Genomic DNA, 24599 nt, shown 5'->3' on the forward strand with positions numbered 1-24599 from the left:
GTTCAAGGTTGCAGGACAGTTTGTAATCATGATGTTCTGAGTCGAAAATCTGCAAACAGCAGATACTTACACAAATGCTTGCTCAGAGAAAGCTTTCAGTCCTGTAAGCTGTTCTCTTCATGCTTATGAAATTCTGCACAGATGGGCTGCAAAATCAGGCCTGTGGAGAGTAGTATGTAAATATTTCACTGTTTACTAGCAAGCCGTTAAGTCAGTGAAACCTCATAAAGTTCTTGACTTCCAACATAAGAGTTATGTACTACTTTGTTGGTTTTTTCATTTCAAAAAGTTCTTTGGACTGAGAGAGAAGCTCTAAAAAGAAGTCAATATTTGTTCATACTTAGTATATCAATAAATATAATTTTAGTTAGGAAAACACTGCCATGATTTCTTCCTGCTGCTGACTGAGTTTATTCTACATTGAAACTGCTTAAAAATACTGAACCAATGCCAAACACTAGACATCTGCCTTATTAAGATTTTAGTTATTTGGCAATACTCTCTGCTACTTATACAGAAAGCAATAAAACAAGCTTTCGGTAGTGGCAGAAGTTGTTTGGATCAATGTTGGTTTTGTTCTGTGTGTTTAGGCACCATGGTGGCAGACCCATAAAATAGCAGAGAGAATATTTGTTGAAAGAAAAATTTCATAGATTTGGAACAGCATTCTACCGGCTCTGTGTTGCAAAGTTGTCTGTTTATCAGGACAAACAAAAGGTGTTGTATTCACTCAACATATTCTGAGATTCTGTTTGAAATATGCTTTCCACTACTGGTATCCTCCTAGTATATCATGAAAATACATTTCAGGAACTGCTTCCTTAATGTGGCTGGACAGGGCTAAAGTCAGCACCTGTATTAAGGCCTTAAGCAAATGAGTTGTTCTCAGTGCCAGGCCTGTTTTAATTTGTCATTGCTGTGCCGCAATCTGAAATCTCAGAGAAAAGCCATACTTTTCACTGCAACCAGGTACAAATGTAGTTTTCAAATACATGCTATTGCCAGTACCAAGTGCTATGGCTGTGAGCGTTGTTTCTATTGGAAACATTTAGATTAGCCTGTGATTGACTGAGTACTGTTAGAATTGTCTATCAAATTTAACATAAACTGTAAGTACAGAGAAAGAGAAGATGAACTTAAAAACAAGCTTCTAGGAACAACCCTCTGACCTCTAGAATTCCATGAAAAATATGTATGTTCCTCAGCATTTAAAAGCAAACAGAAATTTGGCTTCTGATGGACTTATGTCCGAGGTCATATCACATGGGAAACAGTGTAGGGAGAGCACGCAGCTGCAGGTCAGAGGTTGCCGAACTGCAAATTAACCTATGCATCAAGGTAACATCACAAAGGCAAGTCACTTACGTTCCCAAAGTTCTTTTCCAGACCTGGCATGTACTGGAAAGTGGGTTTTACCCTCATCCCCCTACTCACTCCCCCGCCATGAAAAGAAAGCAGGACCACATATATGAGACTGGGACCTAGAAGAATTAACGCTGGTCAAAGCAAGGCTTGTTAAGCAGGATGTTTAAGCTGCTGTTAAACAGCAGCTAAGCCTAAATCTTGTGTTCATCTTAGTACAGAACTAGCAGGGTGAAATACTCCCAGAGAAATCATGAAGTCCTTATCCCAGCTGTACATCTGTCTTATTAAGGAAATGAAAGTCTTAATTGGGTCTGATACAACACCTTTGCTTTAAACAATAAAAGATATTCCTGGAAATCCCAGCGAAAGTGCAGGCTGAGACGAGTCAAAAGGAGAAATATGTCTTTACTGATTTAAAGCCTATATAAGCAGAAGTAGTGGTGCCACCGTGTCTGGCTCCCTGCCTGTAGAGCTTGTGATGAATGGTCAAGGGAATGATTGGAGGAATGATGGGGTTTGATGTGTGCGCACAGTCTCCACGCCTCGGATTTCACTGCAGTTTTTACTTGGATAACTGTAACATTGTGAACTGGGGAGGGAAGAGAACCTCCTCTCCCTTTGATATGCTGACTTCTTCCTTGAACCTGCTGGGTGGCATTTTCAGTGCGCTCTTCAGCATGGTCTTGTGTATGGGAAAGTGAGGGGATTGAGTGATGGAGGAGGGAGAAATCACAGGAAAATAACTGATAGGCAGCTTGGTATCACCAAAGATCTTCCTTTTGTTGCCCTCTCTCCCTTTCCGTGCTGCTCGCCATTGACACCAGCACACACCACCATTTTTGTACAACATAAAACTGCTAACGTGCCGTTTGCTGGGCTTCGCTGTTACGGGCTAGCTGAGGTATGTGAAGAAGCTTCCCAAAGCTACTGCATGTTTGTTTTGCACACCCCCCACTGCAATTGCTCACTGCTGCCTCCGTGGAAGCTACTGCTTATTCTCATAACCCTGCTGCTTGGCACATTGCAGTTGCCAAGTAACATAACACTAGAAAGCAAAGTACTGCTGTTCTTAAAGGACGGAGTCTCTCTGTCACACAAACTGACACTGACTGGTATCCACTACTACCTTTACCACGGAGCCCGTGAGCCAGTGATTAAGTGGACTCAAAGCTGAGCCACCCCATCCCTCTGCATGGTCAAGGAGGTGCCAGGAAAGGGAGGTTTCTCCTGTGCTCTGTGGAGAACGGTTTGGGCTGTTGGAGGAGAAAGGAGTTGGTCTCCAGCAGCACCAGCCTGGCTCAGTTCAGCAGAACAAACAGATGTTGCTGGTGTACGAATGGGGGCATGCTTTTAATCTTGTGTTGTCCATGTGCCAACGGGTTTATGAAGTCCTCAGGTGAGCAAGCAAATGACATTCTGCCAAATGCTTTGAAAATGCAGGAAGTATTTAAAAGGTGAGACAATAGCTCACTTATCATCCCTATTGCCTCTCATCATACATAGCCAAATAAATATAAAGACATATGGAAGTTATTCTCCTCTCCTGTGAGAGCCAGTTGCATACCCATGCTGTGCACAGTGAACCACTAGTAGTGGTCCTGTGTTAGCTATAGGGGACATCACCTGCTGCAAGAATGTAAGCATCGCTGCTACTGGAGTCTGCATTAGCTGCTGGCAGCACAGAGATCAAGAGATGTTCCTTTATGTCTTGCATGCTGCCTTGTACTTGCTTCACATAATTGCATTCGGGTATCAAAGAATCTGGCAGTGCTGGAGAGTTGGAGAGCTACACAGCACTCTGGGAAAATCAGACTGCTTTTGCTGACTTTTCTGAATAGGAGAAGCCCATTAGAAACATTGAGCAGAGTATGGATCATTTAAACCCTAAAAATGCCTGGAATTTGATTCAAGATTTCATCATTATCTTCCCTCTCCCAAGTGTACATACTCAGGCACACACAGGCCACATGAACCGTATGGGTGCTTTACAAGTTCTGGTAGTGCAACACTTCGTGTCTGTGTAAATGCACAGACTTCTGTGGCTATAATGTCTAGCATACACAAGTATGAGCAAGATCTGAATTGCTCCCTCTGCATCTGATATCAGCTTTCATTACTGCTAAGCACAAAAGCCCATCTTCCATCATGGCTTATTCTGTGAAATGGTAAAAGCCTTGCTGTGTACATATATCCAGGTTCTTCTCAAGTACAAAATCCCGGTGTATGGTATGTGTGCTCTGTTTATCCTCTCCTCAGCTGATGGGCTGCCATCTTAAACTGTTACAAACCACACATTTTAGAGGGAAATGGCTGGCCAACCCATGCTGCTTACAAAGCATGAACTAGAGCCCTTAGCCCTACTGAGCTGCCTTTGTGGGAGAGGTCTGGATTCCCCAGTGGGCTCTCGGTTTCAGCTCACAGCCCACTTTGAGTGGCAGGCCAGGTAGAAATCTGCTGTGGCAGGGAGAATGATGGGCTCCAGTGTTTTCCTGATAGACATCATGTCAGTGTCCCCTTTCAAAGGCATCAGCTGTGTCTTGAATGTTTACATTTTTAATGCTCCGAGAGCAGGGAATGGCAGGTTACAACATGACCAGTGTGATCAAAAGGTGCGTTGGTAGGTAATCTCTGTTTGTAGTGGAAAGGGGAAGGAAAGAAATAGTTTGGGTGCTAAAACAGAAGGAGAAACTGGATCTTTAAAATAAAAGAGCCTGACAGTGAACCAAGAGTCCCCTAGGAATCTCTTCTCATTACCCTTGTAAATCTGAAATGTAATAGTGCTGTTCCAGGATGAGTTGGTAAGGATAGATTTCTTGCATATTACAATGTGTTGGGCATTAGTGTGAAAGATGCAAGACAGCAAGGCTGGAAGAGCTTCAGAAAACATCATCCTTATTTGCATTATATCAGATAGCAGCTCTGGGATGGTGGTGTGTGTACCTACATGCTAAAATACCATAGTTCTGAGAGTTTGGTGGGTAGGGAAGGTTAAAGAGAAATAGTGCTAGGTTTCTTTGGTTGTCAGCAGAAGAGCGTGCATGAAGGTCAGACTCGCCTGAGTTAGGAATACAAATTTGGAGATTAATGTTATACTTTAAAGGGGAATATGAGTCTCCCATGCAAAGAGTGACCAAAACGTTGTAATAGTTTTTACATAATGGCATTTTCTACAAGTTATTTGACACATTTAATTTTCAAAGTGTTTTGCAGAATAGCTGCTGGAAGGATAGTTTTGCCCATGAGCATAGGAAGGACTTGCTGGCACAAAGTACTGCTATAGAGTGAATGGAGGAGAAAAATTCCTGCTCAGGTGTTTAAAACAGGATCTGAGAGACAGATATTCTGCAGTGATGGAAAGATACTTTCAAGGCCTCTTGTGGTCTCCTTTCTTAGGGGTTGGATGGTCCTCTGTGTCTTCTCTCCTAGGATAAATGCAATTATTAAGTTTTTTTACATTAACTGCTTGATAGGATGCTACTTAGTAAGAGTGATGTAAGACAGAGGCAGTAATTTTACTATGCCCTGGCTGATCACTTAGGTTAAGATACAGAGCTACAGGTCTTCATTGATTTTTCATTCAGAGTCAAACAGAGAGTTGCAAATCAAGGCAATGTTTTGCCTTATTGAGGGCTGAAAAGACAAATAGGCTTTTGGAGGTGCTGGTTCTGCCCTGATCAGTGAAGGTAAAAGAGGAAGTGTACAAAATGCTGGGGGAATCCAGGGGTATCTTGCACAGGACTTTGGTAGAAAAGAGAGGAAATCATGTTTGCTGCACTTTTGAAAGTGTACGTGTCTCTTAATACTGACTTTGTACCACCTTCCTTTCCAAATTTTCCACCTTCCTTGTTTTAATCCCAGACTTTGCTGAAGGAAACATTCACCATAAGGCCCTGCTGATCTCGGTGACTGTTTGCAGTATTCTTCTGGTGCTTATCATCATATTCTGCTACTTCAGGTAAATAAAGAATATTTTACCAGCTTGTTAATGTTCTTCCCCACATTTATCTTGTTATAGACTTAGGAATTTGAAAAAATTGAAATTGACCTTAAGGAAAAGAAATGGAAAGCTGTAATTTATGATGAGGAAAATGTGTTATTTTATTCACCCTAGTCACAGGTGTACCTGTGAGATGTATTTCATATAGCGTCTTTTGCCAAACATCCTAAAAATCCATTCAGGTAGAAGCACAGATTGTTCTTTACTGGGTATAAGAAAGCCGCAGGACAAATTTTAGATAGGGTAAATAAACCTAAGGCTTCTAAAATGTGTTTATGTGGTGAAGAACTGATCATAAAAAAGAGAGGGATACAGGAATGTTAAGTAAATATGTCTGGAATGTCATCAAAATCTACGTGCATTATGTTTAAACAATTTGTTCCATTTTTTAAATAGTCTAAATCTCATGACCTTACCTCCTCTAGCTCTTGAAAGATCCACAGCAGCCTGTAAAACTGGGTATTTCTTGGTCTGTGTTTTAAACTTATTTACATTTCTGAAAGAAAAGCATTTGGTTGCTTTGCAGACTTACACCAGATTGCACAGTGTTTGAGTTTTGTACTGAAAGCATCAAACATTGCTAAAAATAAAATAGAAAGTTTGGGGCAGTAAGTCCAGCACACTCCCCAGGGAAGCAGAGGAAGCTGTGAGTCTATAAATGAAGCAGAAATGGGGGTCTGTGTGCATTATTCATTGCACATGTGTTCGTTGTATTCAAAGCTAATTTCACTTTCATGTAAAATGGCAGATACAAACGCCAAGAGACGAGGCCCCACTACAGCATCGGGCTGGAGCAGGATGAAACCTACATTCCCCCTGGAGAGTCCCTGAAGGATTTGATTGAGCAGTCCCAGAGCTCAGGGAGCGGCTCCGGGCTCCCTCTCCTGGTAAGGAAGCAATATTATCTCAGGGCAAGTTTAAAAGGCAAGAATGAGTAGAGGAAGACAAAATGAGGCAGAAGAAAATACATTTGTGTGTCCTCATTTGCTATTTTAGGTTGGATTTTTTTCCTCTCCCAGAAATGAAAAGGGTTTAAGCTGGAGAACAGCTGCTTTAGAAAGCTGGAGACTGTTTTTTCATGCAGACTACAGCAGAAAAGCTTAAGAGGTTTTTTTTACCTCAGCTCATTTTTTATTTTAGATACCATAGAGTAAGTACAGGCTAATAGAGCTCACAAAAATACATCAGGATTTGCCCCAGTGTACAAGACAGCATCTGGCACACTGATCTTATTTTCTTGCTTTTTATGTGCAACACACAATAGCGTTTCAAACATTGACACACCGTCTTTATGTAAAGGGAACTGTAATTCATCCAACTTGGAACCTTTTTATGTGTAGACTTCACTGTGCATTCAGAATTCAAGAGTGACTTATTTTCCCTTGTCGTCTCAAAGGTTAAAGGCACAGGGATGGAGCTTGTGATTATTTCTGAACTGACTCCAGAATGACTGAACTCCTTGAGCTCACCTGCTGAAAAGGCAGAAGTTTTACCTTCTGTGGCAAAACAGTTCTGTTCAGCAGGGTTTTTGTTTCTAGGGGTCATTGTTGCTTTTAGTACTGAAACAAAACAAAACAAAACAAAAAAGCCAGGTTACTTATTTAAAAATACTGTTCTGAGAAAATGAATTAGATTTCATTTTCTTTTTTCAGAGATGATGTGTCCCTTCTGTCTCCCAGAACTATTAGTTTACTGATCCTATTACTGTAGATGTTGCCCAGTTTCCAAGTACTGTGTACTATCTATCTGGTTTTTGCCCACATGTTTTTTTTCTACACCCTAAATAAGTAATAAAATTGGAGGCTTTATAAATCCTTAAAATTAAGCAACAGGATGAGTGGTTGGCAAAAACCTGACTGAACGCAATTTGTTCTGGCAGGAGAAAATGCTTAGAGCCCCATTTAAATAAAGTGCAGACTTTTTTAAAAATCCAATTTTCTGACAGTTAACAAGCTATTGAGGAAAAAAGCCAGGCTGCCAAGTGGGTGCTGTGACTGGTGATGAACATGGAAAACCCATGGTCATTTTTCTCCATCATTTAGGTCTAGGTTTTAAGAAAGCTCTGTCATATCCCATACCAATGTCCCTCTAGCATTCCTAGTGAGTGCTTACAATTTATCTAGTTGTGAGGGGCTCTTGCTCTTTTTTTGCTTTGTTTTTTTGGATAGCGCCTGCCACACCAAGGTCCTGGTCTGCACTTAGTGCTTCTACCTGTTGTAGTAACAGAAATAGTATAATAATTTAGAGCAAACACTAGGAACTTGGTTGCTCTTCTCTGGAGTATGTGTGTTTCCAGCAGTCCACGTGGGTAGTAGGCGCCCTGAGGCATCTCATATCAGTGCACAGCTTGACACTTCATCCTAGGATGCCTGTGAGACAAAAAAAGATTGAGGAAGGCTGGATGTGGCTTCTTGTTCTTTATGCCTTCCTCTGTCCCTTTGAGCTGGTTAAGATGGGGTGTATGGTATTACTGGTGTCCCCAGGTCTACTCTTGCAGTTTGCAGAAAAACTAACCTGCTAATCAACTGCTGAAATGGCCAAGGTGACGTCTCAGCTTGGTTGTTGCTCAGTACTTATCAGAGCTGTGCCGGTGCCCTATAAAGCAGAAACCATTCTGTCTTCTGCCGGTCCTCTCTCAAGCCTGGAGACTTTGCAGCCTCTGGACCAAGTATTCTTCCTGAAGACTTTCCCAGACTTTCCTTTTAAGTAGTGGTTTTCTGTGGCAGCGAAATAAAAGGAGAGCTATAATGAATTTTGCACTTAGTAGTAGATGTTTGCTTCGTTTCCTAGAGAGCTGTAACTGCTACAGGCTCACTAGAAATGCTCAGATTAGTATTTCTGGGCTGATGTCTGAAACAAATATATAGAAAATGCCTGGCAATAATGCTCTAGACTTTATTGTGGAAGAGTTTGTTTTCAACTGTATTATTTCTTACCGGAGCAAAACATCCAAAGTTATTATTCCAGGAAAGTAAGCCACAAATTTATTACAAAATGTCACTTTATGTTAAACAGTAATGTCTGCCTTCTGTGCAAAACATCTATTCTAATGGGTACAAATATTATATCAAACCCAAGCATTAACCAAGGCTTTATTGATACTTTAACATTCAGCAAACGTTCTTTCTCCTGACCTGTTTGTACCTCTGACAGAGAAGTTTGCTGCAGGTTAAATGCTGCCAATCAAATTTTAAAACAAGAAAAATAAATTTAGTTCTAAATAAAGGCTTTGAGCCAACAAGCCGGGGTGCACAATCAAGTCTGTGCAAGCAAGCAGAATCCCATTGGCCTTGACAGAGCAAGAAATGTAGGGTGAAGCTGTTGCCCCCATGAATCCACATGCAAAACTGGAGAAGGAGATTAGACACTGGAGATATTTATTGCAGTCTGTATGAAGAATTTGCTGTGTTACAGTTTCTTCTTTACCTTTTCATGTACTTTTTTCCTAATTCCTCTCCCAATGAATTTCGCTTTCCAAGGGACTGCAACCCAGCCATAGATATGAAGTTCTGTGGTCAAAATATTGATGTTACAAAAGGTTGGTTTGTCTGAATTTTCATCTGAGATAGCTAAACATATTTAGCTGAACATCACAAAAACAGAACGCAGAAAATAGAGACAATGGGTAATTGGATTGATTCCAGCTAGGGAGGGGAAACAAAGGGCCATGTAACCTTACCTGGCTGTTCCTAGAGCTCAAGCAGCAAAATGCACAGAAAGAAATAACTCCCCCCCAATCTACTCAGTGTAAATAATTCACATAAACATATCATTCAGAATGCTCATGAAATCAGTTCACCCAACAATTTTGATTAACCAATTTGTTTTAGAAATTGTAATCAGTGTATGATTCAAAAAAGGGCTAAATTCCTTAAAATAAAATAAATTGTTCATAGGAAATCATTTGACCAGTTCTAGCAAGAGAAAACCAGGTTAAGGACCTTCACATAGTATTCTGCCGCCTGAAAACCCATAACAGAAATGCGTTTTCATTTTCTTAATGTAATTTAATAAGGAACCTTTCATCATTAAGTATTGTAATTCCATGTACTTTATGATGCTATTACATATATTTGCACAAATTAAGTTATTTGATGTAACTGCATTATTGTTCAGGATGCATTTTTAAAATGGGCAAAATAGAAAGCGACAATGCTGAAATGACATTACAAAATGTTACAGTAAAATTCCAATGTAATATAACTGTTGTTCAATCACTATCTGAGAGTATAAAAGAAAATAAATCAGTTTAAAAAATTAAGGCTAATCTCTGTTGCGGGCTTTCACTGATATTATTCAAAAATAATGGCACTGAAGCCACCGTCTTGGAAGTCTAATAATACATTGCAGGGCTGGAAAAATGAAAATCTGTTTAAATGACACAAGAAAAAAGCTGGGACTTTTGAAATAGCCTCGTATAAATGCCACTGTATGTTTTTCTTCTTTAAATTGCCTAATATGAAAATAAGTAGCTATTTACAAAATAAATTACAATAGACCTCTCCTAATAGGTTTTGATTTCATCTTTGGACATACATTCATGATGCAGTGGGCTTGTGTCAATCCTGTTCTGCAGTACCAAATTGTTAGTTTCTTCTGGACCTCCCAGGGATAACAAAGCCAGTGATTTTAAAATCAAGTTTTGATCATTTCTGTCAGCCAGGATTGCAAAAATGTTTGGGATTACATGAAATGCATGTGCTTTCCTAGGGAGTTAGTGCACACTTGCTGCAATAAACTGCTTGAAATTTGCATACAAATCATGGCAAAAGCAAGATAACTCAAATTTGCATTTGTCCAGATTTTGCCAAGTGCTTGGGCCAGATGAAAAACCAAAAGTAATTAGCTCTGGATTGAACTGGCAATACTGAAGAACAAGAGGGTGACATTTTAATGCCTTGTTATACCAGGGTTAGGCTGAGTCAAGTGTGAAAACCAGTGGGTTGTGTTGCAGCATCTACTCGAGTTTTTATTTTTGGACTTCTAGAAATACGTGATCCGTGGGCATGCTCCAGTCCTGTGAGAATGTATTAGGCTTCATTTATCCAAGATTTTTTGTAGTCATAAATGCTTGTTAAATGTAGAATCGGTCCATCTGATATTGGGGTCTGCCATCCTTATGAGCAATAGCTCTGCAATGCTGCCGAGTACATTGACCTGATGCTACAACTGCCTGTAGCTTATGCTATGTCTGACTTTAGCATCAGCTCACAGTCTGGCCATTGACAAAGCTGGTACAGATACTAGCGAGGGTAGATTTAAAGCTGTTCTTCCATATCTTCAGAAAAAAATCTGACTTTTTATTACTATGTAATGATGGTTATTAAAATTAATGTAGGCACATGGGCGCTAACTGTATAAATAGTGGTTGAGGTTCCTAACACCAGATTTATATATGTTGAAATTATTAGGCATGGGATTTTCAGGCAAATTGTTAGAGAGTAATTTTGCTAGTTTTGGAGCACTGATATGCTTTTGGCTCTTGTGAGCCCTAACCTGGAGTTTTAATTGCATTGAGCATGTAACAAGCATCCCCATTTTAATTAAAAATGTGTTAGCTACCCCTTTGGAATTTGGTGTGCGTTGGGGTGGCCAGGAGTGTTTTCAGTCAAAGCTTTTCCATAAATAACAAAAAAAATCCACCAAAAGTGGCAACCTCCCACAGGAAAATAAAAATTTCAAGGATTGTAGGCCAATGTTTCCTTCACACAGACTGATTTACTTTCTTGAGAGGCCATGTGTGTTTTGGGATTGCATGGAAAGGCTTCTTTACAGTGACAGGAATGGCTTCACCCATTCTGTGTCCGGGGAAAACAGGGAGCATCCGTGCTGCAGTGCTTTGCTGAAATCCACATTGCAATGGCTGTGCATCCACCTTTCCAACAGGCTTGCAGCATGGGAAGGAAACACAGAAGGAGGGAAATGAATGCTGAGCAAGTTGTAACTGCCCATCTTGGCATTTCACAGGTTCAAAGGACAATTGCAAAACAGATTCAGATGGTAAAGCAGATAGGAAAAGGTCGCTATGGAGAAGTCTGGATGGGAAAGTGGCGTGGTGAAAAGGTAGCCGTGAAAGTGTTTTTTACCACCGAGGAGGCCAGCTGGTTCAGAGAAACAGAAATCTACCAGACTGTCCTGATGAGGCATGAAAATATTCTTGGTGAGTGAAATTAAAGAGAATTATTTGATAGCATACAGGTTTCTTGAGTTTTAATAGTTTTGTGATTCCTGTTGTCTGATGCCCTTTCCTATGTCCTTTGTTACCTGCTGTGCTCCTCCATTATCCCCCCAGCACTTTCCAAAAGAAAGATGTTTCAAGGATTACTGACACATAAATAAGAGTTAAAAAAGAATGGGTTTGGGGGACTGATACTCCAACACCGTGCGTCTGTTTCTGCCACCTGCAGTTCTGTATCTGGTCTTTCTGAAAATGTGTTAAAGGCTAGCGATGCATGGAAGTAAGATGAGAGAATTTAAATATGTTATTAAAATAAAACCATTGAAGTGTCTGTCAGTTGAGAGTTCTAAGCAACCAAAAAAAGCTCTGAGAAGTATTATGCATTAAAATCTTTTTTCTGCAGGATTCATTGCCGCAGACATTAAAGGTACAGGATCTTGGACCCAGCTATATCTCATCACTGACTACCATGAGAACGGCTCGCTTTATGATTATCTAAAATCTACTACCTTGGACACAAAAGCTATGCTAAAACTGGCTTACTCCTCGGTTAGTGGGTTGTGCCACCTTCACACTGAGATCTTCAGTACTCAAGGCAAACCTGCTATTGCTCACCGTGACCTAAAAAGTAAGAATATCCTGGTGAAAAAGAATGGCACCTGCTGCATAGCAGATTTGGGCTTGGCTGTTAAATTTATCAGGTGAGTAGAAGTGGGGAGGGCAAGGAAAAGTTGGTAAATCAGAGGCAAACTCTGGTTTGGTTCGTGACTGAGGAAATGCGTACATGTGAATAAAGCACCTGCAGTGTATGTGCTCATGTCTGTGTGTCAGGAAGGCTACCTGTGTGGATGAGAATGGCACATAAACACATAATGCATGTGTATAAAAGTTGCTTTTTAACTGTCAAGCACGTTAGTTGCATTTGCATAAAGGTTCCATTTTCATCACTTCGCTCTCAATAGCAACCTGAGCATTGCTGCCACACGCTAAAAGGGCGTAGCACTGACAGGTTGAAGTCATGTCAGTAAACTTATCACTGAAGCTTTCAGCTTGTCTGATCCCAAGATAATACATTCACAACTTATATGGCATAGTACTAATCATTTGCGCAAGTTACTGATTGGGATTTATTGAAAAGCACCCCATTTGGACCACCTTTTGTTTCATTTCCTACAAATCAAATTGCCGAAGCACAGATTTGATTTTTGAAATAGCTTTTAAGTTTGATTTAAAAAAAAAAAAAATTAGTTGTGTGTTTAAACAACTTAGAGCGGACAAGTAGGACAAGTTACTCCTGGGATTCATAAAGGAGTCATTGCTGTCTGACAGCTCCATTGAAAAGGAGCTTGAGCTCTCAGCAGTGGTAAAGGTGTGTTCAAAGTCTCTGATTTTCCTGTGTACAGAAATGTGACCATACACTGAAGGCTGCAGTTTCAGAGGTCAGCTTTGAAACCGTGTGCTCCCTGAAGTATCAAAAAAAAAAAAAAAAAAAAAAAAAAGTAAGAATTCTGGACAAATCTTGAACTGAAATTATTCAGAGGGTAAGGAAAGGCAGTTTTTATGTTCTTTTCTCACTATTCACTTATCAACCTTATTTTTTGGTGAGGCTTTTCCCTTATGAACCTAACCTTTCTTTAGGGGATGAGGAAGAAATATTTTTACGTTAAGGAGCGGGGTCCTAGAATGCAACAACTTGGAAATACACTATTTGCTGTAAAAGCTTCAGGGAAGAAATTCACCCTTTGCGGGTATGCCTTGCCTAACAAGTACGGAGGCAGCATGCTGCTTAGGTAGGAACTGAACTAGGAACTACCAAGTGTTGCTATAAAAGAAGGTAAAATATGTATTTGTCATAGTCTGAATGGCATTTACATTACGTACTTGACTTGTTTTCATGCTGAATCCTTCCATAGGCAGCATTTCTCAGGCAATGATGAGGACAGAAAAAAGTAGTTGAAAGGGGTGTGCTGTGCTGAAGCTAATGAGTTTAGTAAAGTTCTCTGCCTTTCTCATTTTATTTGAGATGTTGCAAGGCACTGCAGGTCACTAGATTTATGTTACATTCTTGGAGGTAGGCAGAAATACCACCGGCATATGTATGATTTAATGACTGTGTAGGTGACCTCAGGCTCAGCTTTTTTTGTCATTTTCATAATGGTGACAAAAAATTGCTGTAGGTGAAAAAAATTGCGGAAGAAGTTGTGTAATTATCCTGCAAGATTTCATTGTATCCATCTCATTTAAAATGCATATGTTTTGAATGTGGAGAAAAGAAAATAGACCTTTTTAAGCTAACCACAATATATACCATATTGAACTTTTAAAAACATTAAAACTGATACAGCTGAATCTGAGTTAATATGAAAAAAAAGTAGTAAATCCAGTCACATAATTAATGGGAATTTTCTTCCCATTAGGTATACATTGTATTTTCTGATAAATGTGTGGGGTGTAACACATTTGGTTAGATTTTTTTGCGTGTTTATGTCTCTCTATTTACACATCTTGATGTGTAAAGGTTGGGAGAGATCAAACATAATGCATGCAGAAAAAATGGTTATACTCCTCTTCGCTGCAGATCTGATTTGCTGTAGCTAAGTGATCCTGCCCCAGCTATTAAGTGTCCTCCATTAATTGCTAAGACTAAAGCATTAGGTGGTGGAGTATGTTAAGAAAATAGCATTTGATGAAGATATGATTGTTATCACCAGCATTATAGCTCAGGCTAATACTAATGAAATCTCACAAAGTGGTTCTGCATTTGAATGCTTAACATAGCCTCAGGTGGGTCAGCCTTTTAAGGAGGGTTGCCTTTACACTAAGAGGCTTTCCTTGTATGAATTGTTCCATTAAGATTATGCATTACTTTTGACCTTATTTGAGAGTGGGTATGGTGTGAATTTACTACTTCTCCCATCTAAATTGCTTTCTTTTCAAGCTACTTTATCACATATTTAATGCCCTTTTCCCCCCTTCTTTTTCTTTTAGTGATACAAACGAGGTGGACATACCTCCCAACACCCGTGTAGGAACAAAACGCTATATGCCTCCTGAGGTGCTGGATGAAAGCTTGAATAGAAACCATTTTCAGTCGTACATCATGGCTGATATGTACAGTTTTGGACTCATCCTTTGGGAAATAGCAAGGAGATGTGTTTCAGGAGGTAAAGAGCTGAGAGATCACTTTTAATTTCATCAGTGAACCCCATTTATAACCCAAATCTTCTTTTTCACTGGGTAGTTGTTTTTACTGTAATGGACAAAAGTGGATAAACCATACAGGTAACTCTCTTAGTATCTGTTCTGTTGTTGAAACTTATTTCAAAGCATCAGTCAGTGCTACTTCGACAGCAGAGATTTAGGCTGTGTTTTAACAGCTCATTTGGAGGCAGCCGATGCCTGCACTGAAGAAGGAATACAGAACTCATTTGGGGGCCTTTCCAGTGGTAAAGCATTTTGCTGGACTGAGGGTATTAGCTATTTTAGAAGAAAGAAAATAGTGATTTCTTTGTTTTGTTAGAGTTAATTAGAAGGTGGAGGACAAACAATTTGGGGGGATGCTGTGCCATTATTTAAAATAACTAATCTGTTTATAAGACAAAGAGAAATAAAAAAAAAAAAAAAGAGGGGGAAGTGGCAGTCATTACATTGTTGTCATATCAGTGATTTCCTTCTGATATCAGGCATTCAAGTGTGAGGACAGCAAAGATAAAGCAATGCAGCCAGCTGCAGACTTAGGGCATAGATCCATCCTTGTACACATAGGCTATGTGTGCTTTCTGCACGTAGAGTTCAGTGTAGTGCAGAAATGATGGGTGTTATTACCTCTATTTTGCCACCAAGGAAAGTTAAATGCAGAGAAATGACTTGGCAGCGGCTATGGGACACATTGGTGGCAAGTAAGAGGAGAGCATGTCTCTGTCGGGTCTACACTACCCTCACCAGACTTTATGGGTCTTTAAAGCCGCAGTATTGTGCTGAATGCTCACTCCATCATTACCCTAGAGAAGCTGAATTTCACTGATGAGCAACGAGATCCCTGTTTACAAACTGGTAAAGTGTATTGCAATTATGTAACGTAAAATCTGTAATGTCTTTGTTGTTGTGTACAACATGTTCTTGCCAAGTTCTGAAAAGGCACAGAAATGCCCTTTAACATACACCAGTTCCACTGGTAAAAAGGAGACTGAATTCAAGATTATTTCACAGCCAGATTGCTCTGATGGAGGCCCTATGCTAATAGTACTTCCTGTGATAACTTACTGAAGATTGCTGGATGGGACAGTAGTGGTAGAAACTGTCTCATTTGGCAAGTAATTGCGCTTCAGATTAGGATACCTGCCCAGTCTTTGCATGGCAATGGTTAGATTGGAATTTGACTGTGGAATAAACTTCTAGGGCAGGGAAGTCCTTTTAAGAAGTATACCTAATTGTTAACCAGTATGACCAATCTGTTATAAAGGGAGGGGAAGAGCGTAGTGGAAGGTATCTTTTGCAAATGATTTGCAACTAATTACTTCTTTCAGGAATAGTTGAGGAATACCAGCTTCCGTACCATGACCTTGTGCCCACCGACCCCTCATATGAGGACATGCGGGAGATTGTGTGTATCAAGAGACTACGCCCTTCGTTTCCCAACAGATGGAGCAGTGATGAGGTACTGTCACTTTTAAAGTGCAGCCTCTGTTTTCAGGCAGAGCGAGTGAGTGAGGTTGACCCAATTCTGCATCATTTTGACTGTGGAGGAGCTTTACCACTGGTGCCAGCACCAGTCACTGTGTAACATGGCTTGGGAAGGAGCCTGACCTTCTCAGACATCCCCATGGAAGGTTTCAGAGCCCCAGGGGCCATAACCTACAATATTTGCAAGTGTGTGCCTCATGTGCTATTTGCCAGATCCCACAGCAATAGCAAGCTGTGCTCAGACCTTCTTGGACTCTCTGTTTTCCTCTTGCACTCATTTTGCTTTCTGCTTCCTGCATTAATAGCATTAAATCAGTGCCTAGCCAAAAAACTTGAAAGAGAAGCTGTTTTGTATTATATAGTACAATTGCAGCTTACTTGGTGTATTGGCAGCTACTTCACCCTATGCTGATATGTGGGCTTTGATTCCAACCTTTTTCCCTTTATAAGAAGGAAATATCTCCTCTCTCTTTGACATGAAATGAGCATACAGCTGTCTGTGATCACTGTGTGCAGTCTTGGAAACACAATTTTACTATGATTTTATGCTAACATGATTGCAAGATACTAGCAGTAGTACAACCACAGTAGCTGAGCTGCACTGATCGTTCACTCCTTTACATCTTACAGAAAACAATGCTTATGTCCCTCTTGGCATTTTAGCAGAGGGCTACAGATGTGGCTTTTCAGAGGAGATGTAGGATCCAGAAAATACTTTACAGAATAAAACAAGGAGGTGAGATGGCTGGGGAAGGAATCTGAGCTCTCCCTGCTGAGCATCTGTAACGAAGCAAAGTTGTGCTCATGGGATCGGAGATGAACAGTTGAGTTACCGCAGGCAAACCTGCGCTTGAGATACTATGGAGAAGGGGTCATTAATCATGTTAATTGGTACAGTTTAATGATGTAAAGTTTTCTACAGTCACAGAAGACTAGCTGCCATTTGGGAATAGCAGTGTGTAGGTGAATATTCTGCAGGTAGATGAAAGATTTAGGTGGCATGAGCTATAGGCAATTCACGAATGGGGCGGGGGGGACAACCAGAACAACCTCCCTGGGAGGCTTGAGGACTTGTGCAACTGGGCAGGAGCCATGGGTGCATGCTTATGCTGGGCTGTACCTCAGGGGCTGGTCGCTGGCTGAGGAAAATGAATTCCACTGTGTTTGTACAGCAAAGGGCTCACTGTACAGAGCCACAGTTGTGAAGGTCAGGCTGCACAGGTTTGGGGAAGGAGAAATAAGAAAAGTGCTCTTCTGAAGCATATATCCAAGTCTACACTATAATTTGTCATAAATTATAAGAGGAATTGGCATGTTTTGAGAACTCTCCTTAATATACAGACAGCAAAAGCTCTTGAAAAGCAATACCAGCCAGCATGTTGTCTGTTTTTTTGGCTGCCCTTGGAAAAGACCTTTTCCCTTCAGTTATTTGCATTGCTGCCAACTTCAGTCTCCTTTTCCACTGACCCAGGTGGGACTTTCTCTCCCATTTCTCTCCTCAGTGCCTACGGCAGATGGGGAAGCTGATGATGGAGTGCTGGGCTCACAATCCTGCCTCCCGGCTGACAGCACTGCGAGTCAAGAAGACACTTGCCAAAATGTCAGAGTCTCAGGACATTAAACTCTGATTTGGCCAGAGGCTGCTCTCATGAAGGCCCGTGGAAAAGGACTTTCTCATGCAGGCAGAAGAGCCATCGAAAGTCCTCAGTAACAAGTACCGTCAATACAGTCATGCTTAAGAGCAGCTGTAAGTTTGTTCAACAGCTTTTAGAGAGACTATCATTTGCAAAAAAAATCAGCTGAATTTTGACACAGAAGATCAGAAGAGGCTTGTCTGCCCTTGTTTACATGGGGAAATACAGTTTTAGTAACTGGTTTAAGATTATGCATGTTGCTTTCCATGAAAGCCACTTATTATTTTATTATTATTGTTGTTATTATTATTATTATTTTGTTTGTTTAAAAAAGATACTGCTTTAAATTTTATGAAAATAAAAATTTTGGTTAGAAGTAAAAAAAAAAAGATGTATATTGTTACATTACAAAAAAAAGGAAAAAACTGCTGACAATGAAAGCAAAGCAACTTTTTTGTTTCTAAAGAGACTATTGCACTCCAGCTTTTAACAAAACAGGCAGGTGTGCCTGTGCAGCTCTGAGGAGCTGTAATGGAAATCGTCTTAAAAGTCACCTACATGCAGAGATGACTTTCCATAGCCCTTCTTGTGTGAGTGGTTCTCACAGTACAGACATGAAGCCTGATTGCATTCCTGCCATGGTTAGAGCACAGGCAGCCATGTTCCTATGGGTGGCTTGTCCCAGGGGAGATCATACTTCATTTGAGATAATCTGGAGCTGTATGAATATGTTTTGGTGTGACTTGTTTGAAGAAGCCCTTCATGTTCCCAGGCAATCTGATGGGTATGGTACTAGGATGATAAACAAGTGCTCCCTTTCTTGGCTTTCTTTTTTCTATCTTTCCTTCCACAGCAAAATAAAGTGCTATGTGTGCGAGTGGAAATGAAGTACACATTTGGATCTGCTGGTGAATTTGAAACTGCTATCACGTACATACACAACCACTGGGTAAGAGGAAGTTCCTTGTGAGAAAAAATTACTAACTTCATCTTTAGTCTGTGTGAAAGTAAGGTATCCGTCTATAACCACAGCTGGAAAGAAACATATGTGTTTCCTTTTTTAAGGGAAAGTGAAAAAAACCCAAAATTCCCAATTTTGGGGTGGCAATCATTCTTCTTTAAGCAAGGATACCTGGTGCTTCCCGACTGCAGTAGGAAGTCCACAGGAAGGAGTATGGGACTCAAGTGGGTGGTGAAGGCTGGGCACTGTAGCCAACAGCAGGCAGAACCTCCAGTGCTTCTCCTGCTAATGCCTCAAGCTTCATTTGCTTTACTTTTTCATGCGGCATCCCAGAAGCCTGCATACTTCTGGGAGGCAACACTGCGGCTCTATACCATCGTGGTTCCCAGCAAGACGAGCTTTTAGAGAAGAAGAGCAAAGGGAAGCATGTTGATGGTCTTTCCCTATTCCTCCTTTCTAGGGCTGCAGCAATTGCTGCAATGTTCATACCACAGAACGGGAAATTAGAGGTGGAATATTCCCTGTGAAGTACTTTCTTTGGAAAGGCCTCTGTTCTTCATCAGATTATGAAAGCTGAGATGTACAGGAGTTACCGGTTTACCCTTCTTTACCCTTGGTTTATTTTTTAAAGTTTTTGTCTGCCTATGTCCTCTTTCACTAGGTAATGTTCAATTTAATCTTGAAGTAAGTCCTTACAAATGCTGCTTTGATTATGCTAAGCCTATTTCTGAATTGAAATAATTGTCATGCTGGGTTTAGCCTCAGCATTTCTGTAATGCTTCTTTTTTCCCATTTTGGACAAAACTGATTTAGTTGTGGTAGGTAGGTATATAATTGGGGTTTAACTTCACAACTCCCTGAAGGTATTTCTCGCTGGAAAAATTTCCATTTTATAGTTTCAAGCTAACAGAAAAATGCACAGGTTCAAGAGACTCAGCAAGACCTCCATGATTATAGCTATTAAAAATTTTAATCAGGGGATTTTTGTTAATTAGAGTGTTTTTTCCGCAGTGCAATTTCGCTGCCTGTACCCAAAAATACTGAGGAAGACAAAAGAAAATCTCTGAGAGCTAATAGTACACCAAACCGTGGCCCCAAGGGGGCAATGATGGTTTTCCCTGTCCTTAAAAAGCAGTGTGCTTACTTGTCTGAGAGCAGAGTTTGCTCCTTTCTTTGCCTGCCTTGGCTTGAAGATTTGCGGCCCAAAATGAGAAGAGCCTAGCATCTCTTCACCATTTTGTCTTATTGAATTGAGCCACAGGGTTTCCACTCTCACTCCTTTCGCCTTCATGCCCTTTCATGATAACCAGCACAGGCCCAAGGAACTGGGGTTTTTCAGCTCTGACAAAGCAGATGGGACTTTGGTTGGAGGCAGGCTCAGCTGATCCCACCTCCGTGCCTGATCCCTGCAGGTCCCGGGTAAGTGGTTGTGCAGCAGAGATGCCTCTTCCCTGCTGTGTTTAGGTGTATTTCGCATCTGCTTCCCTCAAATACATTTTTTTAATCATTATTATGGCTTTCACAAAAACTCTTTTGGAGGGTGCTTTGCTGGCTGGTGGACACAGGGCACCTGCCATCAGTGTGTTTTGCAAGAGAAAGGGCCAGTCGCTGGTTTTCTGAACAAGTCTTACCTTTTCTGGTCCAAAAAGAAAGTGATCTAAGATACTGGTTGATAGGTTACATAAAGTGTGTATGTTAAATGTTCAAGTTTATGTGGTTTTTATATATATATATATATATATATAAAAAATATATATATATTCAGTTGGGAGTCTGGAATAACTCCATTAAGAGTAAACTATTACAGATGATAAAGCACTAAATAAAACATAGTATTTATTTATGAAAATGCATAAATGACAAATCGCTGCAACGGTGCTGTATAGGAAAATAAAGAGAGCGATATATATGTGAGGAGACACACTCTGAGAAAGCAAAAGATCTGTGGTTGTTTAACTAGTGCCTACCCATTTTTTCCCAGGACTTGAAAGGCCAGATTTTACCCTCAAGTCTACCCACTGTAATAAGTGCTATTGTAAAGGGATATTCCTACGGCCAGAAAACAGCCTAAGGCAAGCATAGAAGTCATTCTAGCACTGTGACATTCAAGTTACCAGCTGCATGGTTGACTTTCTGCAACACTTACTGAGTATATTGTGGTTTTAGCAAGTACAGTGACTACAGGTTAGTACATTTATTTTGCCAGGTGTCCTTTTAATGTCAATTCCAGATTTTGGTAGTTTCAGAGTTCACATTGATGAAGGCTTGGAAGTCAGTGGTGAAGGTGATTCAGTGCCCACAAGTCTGGAAATCCAGCTTTGAAATGTAAATCACTGAAGGAAGTTTAGTTTAGTGACTTATTGATATAGATAAGATGGCAGAGGTAAGTGGGAGAAGAGGAAAAACAGACTCATTAAAAAAAAGGAAGAGAGCTGCCATCTAACAACTGCTATCCTTTCTCTAGCACAAAGTTATTTCTGTTAAAGAAAAGGTTGACAATGTAAAGACTAAAAAACTAATTTGTGTTCTTTTTTGAGAACCAGTGCCTTATTAAAGCTGTAAATACTGTAATTAGAAAACCTGGGGAACAAACTGTATTACGTTATATTTGTTCAAACTATATGTATATGGTTGTTTTAACATTCCCCCCAAATAAAATTGTTTCCATGTCGCCATGAAAGAGGTTGCTTTTACTTCTGTTTACTTCTCATGTGCTTGAAAAGCATCACCTTTGGGTTCAATTTCCCTGGCTAGATTGTTTTGACCATGCCTCATTTTATGTATTTATTTTAAATAAGATTTTTCCTCTGAGCAAACAAGTAAACAGCAAGATGTTGCATATGTTTTCACTGGCATCACCCATTTTCACAACTCAGTGAAGAGAGAAATAGTAATTAAAGTAGCGTTATCACTAATAGAGCAGTCACTCACATTTTGTGGCTGATTATGTAAATCTATAGAAATTTAGCATACACATAATATTTTTATGAGTCCCCCTCTTCCTTTCTTTCCCCCACATATTTATGAATCGTGACTATTTTTAACAGCACAGGAGGTTATCTGTGCATGAAGCTGTATTTTCTAGCCATGTGCTTCAGGGGAAAAAAAAGTTGCAGCCTACATACATTGTGTCAGCTGAAATGTGGTGCTGCTTAATACTGAGAGATGTTGGAGCATATGCATCTTGACATATAGGGAGATATTTGCGTGTATTTGGATGTACAGCCTGAGCTCTCGTTCTGCACTGCTGTGTTGCAGCATGCAGCGTTCAGCTCAGCGTTTCCTAACATGTAATCACCTTGCCAGTTATATCCAGAGTAAGTGTGTAAATGGCATTCTTCCCTTGAGCATCATCCTAGTGTTAACACAGACCCTGCAGCCCTCCTGCTTTGCCCCAGGCCACCAGCAGTGGAGCTTTGCAGTTATTCTTCTGCAGCATTTCCACAGTCCCTTGGCCAGGCCATATCTAGGTGGGAAAGTCCCATGCTTGCTGGACGTTGTCCCTGGCATGTCCCTGTATTGTGTAGTTTTGGGCTGCTTCTCCCCCTCCTTGGCTGCACAGTGCTGAAGGTGATGCGGTGCTCCAGCACAGCCTGTCTGGGCTGCCCCTTTTCTAGCATGCTGCTGAGATAGGTGTTTCTGTAGCTGCTCTCTGTGCCTCCTATCCTGCTAGCTTTTTCCACTAACTTTCTAGATAGGGCTTTCTGGGGCAGTCTTAGGCTCTCATTTTCTTTCTTCCTTGGGCTCAGCTGCCTGTATCTTCTGCAGTTGCAGGCAACATTAGGGTTGTTCTGCTTCCATTCAAGTTTGGCAGAGTCATGCTACTGTCCTGTGCCAAAGCCAGAGCTCTGCTTCCCTGTGAAGCATACCAAGCAGTACCTTTCACTACTTCGGAAGGAGACCTGCAGTCCCACCTTCAGAGCAGACAATTCCAGGGGTCTCAGAACAGCTAGAGGTGAGGTACCTGAAGGAAAGGGCCTTGAAGATAGCAAGTCCAGATGCGGACCATGAAGATGATCAGAGGGCTGGAGCACCTCTCTGTGAAGACAGGTTCAGAGAGCTGGGCTTGTTCAGCCTGGAGAAAAGAAGGCTCTGGAGAGACCTTAGAGCAGCTTCCAGTGCCTAAAGGGGGCCTGCAAGAAAGCTGGAGAGGGACTTTTTACAAGGGCATGTAGTGACAGGACAAGGGGGAATGGCTTCAAACTGAAAGAAAGAGTTTAAGTTAGATATAGGGAAGAAAGGTTTATAAACTGAAAGGTTTATAAACTGAAAGGTTTAAGTTAGATATAGGGAAGAAACTGCTGTGGTGAGGCACTGGCACACATTGCCCAGAGAAGCTATGTATGCCTCATTCCTGGAAATGTTCAAGGCCATGATGGGGGTTTGAGCAGCCTGGTCTAGTGAGTGGAAGACAGGAACTAGATGATTTTTAAGTTTCCTTCCAACCCAAACCATTCTATGATTCTATGATAGGAGGGAACTGCTTGGCCAGTACACGGCTGCAGGCTATAGCTGACCCAACCCATGGGGTGTCAGAAACCAAAGGAAACTTTGAGTTTGGCAATACATGTAGATAGGGTGAAAATAGTGTGATGAACAGAAAGAGCTTGTCTCCTGTGAAAGCTAAGTATGCAAAGAGAAAGGCAGCCAAACACCAGGAAATCTAAAAGCAGTGACTTGTGTCCAAAGTTAGCATCTTAATTTTGCAGAAACTAGCCCTGCCTGCAGCTCAGCTCTCTTTAACAGTGGCATCATATGGTGGCCAAAGTTACCATTGAAGAAGTTATGATGCCATGGGTCCCTTGGGATACAGCTCTTCATGTCATAGCTCCGAGTCCTCTTCATATATAATCTACCTCTTCTTATTATAGAGAAGATGGTAACAGTGAAATCTGAAAAAAATGAATAGTTCTCCCTCCGTGTTGCCAAAGGTGCGCTGGCTTTTGCATAGAGTAAACCTGCCACTGGTGCTTGGCCATAGCTCTGCGCCATACTCAGTGTACTTGATCAAGCCCAGTATTCCATCTGGTCTCAGAGGATCAGGTCTTGGCTCAGGTATCTGCCAGTCGTGCCAGACCCAGTTCCATTCCCATAGCCGCAAGGGACAGCCACATGAGCTGGTGCTGCAAGGCCACCCATGCCTGCCCTCTTGCAAACAATCTTTTGAGCAGAGTTTTAAAGAACCTAGATAAAAGGCTCCTCTTTCCTTTACAGCTTCCAGGAACTAAACAATTGAACACAAGGTAGTGGTGTGTTTTTTTTTCAGTTGCTTATAAATATAATTTATTACCTGTTTAAAAATTCTTTCTTACACTTTGTACATGTCAGGCTGACAGAATAAATGCAGGCATTTACAAACAGAGGGAAAGAGAAAAAGGGGGGGTAAGAGGCACACTCAGAACTAGTAAACCACACCTCCACTATACAGCAATACAAATAATGCAATGGCTAGCACTTCTCTGGTAGTAAGTCAGTCTTTAGAAAAGGAATTGCATAGAAGATACAGCAATAGGAAAATCAAAATCAAAACAGTTCTCCAAATCTGAATAGCAAAGAAAACAAATCCCATGAACCCTGGTATAGCTGAGACATGGGAAGCAGAGGGAGAAATGCAATACACCCTCTTTCTTGGCCCAGGCTGCACAGACATTTCATTTCCTGTAGGCCCTCCTTCTTTGCTTTGGAAAGGTACCAAAGGTACCATCTTACATTTTTATTATTATTATTATTATTCAACATTTACAGACAGAAAATGTGTTAGCAAAAAATGTCTACCACACA

At 40.8% G+C, this 24599-nt stretch overlaps 1 protein-coding gene across 1 annotated transcript in view; it reads left to right on the plus strand.

The window, feature by feature from the left end:
• BMPR1B (bone morphogenetic protein receptor type 1B) overlaps positions 1-17851 on the plus strand; it is a gene marked incomplete at both ends in the record, with an annotated part of 29538 nt that extends 11687 nt beyond the window's left edge. Inside the window, 7 exons of the mRNA XM_080624202.1 lie at positions 5224-5320; positions 6111-6249; positions 11330-11522; positions 11944-12241; positions 14529-14704; positions 16067-16197; positions 17726-17851. Of these exons, the coding sequence (XP_080480328.1) occupies positions 5224-5320; positions 6111-6249; positions 11330-11522; positions 11944-12241; positions 14529-14704; positions 16067-16197; positions 17726-17851 (1160 nt within the window). The remainder of the gene's footprint in view (positions 1-5223; positions 5321-6110; positions 6250-11329; positions 11523-11943; positions 12242-14528; positions 14705-16066; positions 16198-17725) is intronic.
• Between the last annotated feature and the right edge of the window lie 6748 nt (positions 17852-24599).

Source organism: Psittacula echo, assembly GCF_963264785.1.
Source record: "Psittacula echo genome assembly, chromosome: 1".
Classification (NCBI taxonomy): Eukaryota; Metazoa; Chordata; class Aves; order Psittaciformes; family Psittacidae; genus Psittacula; species Psittacula echo.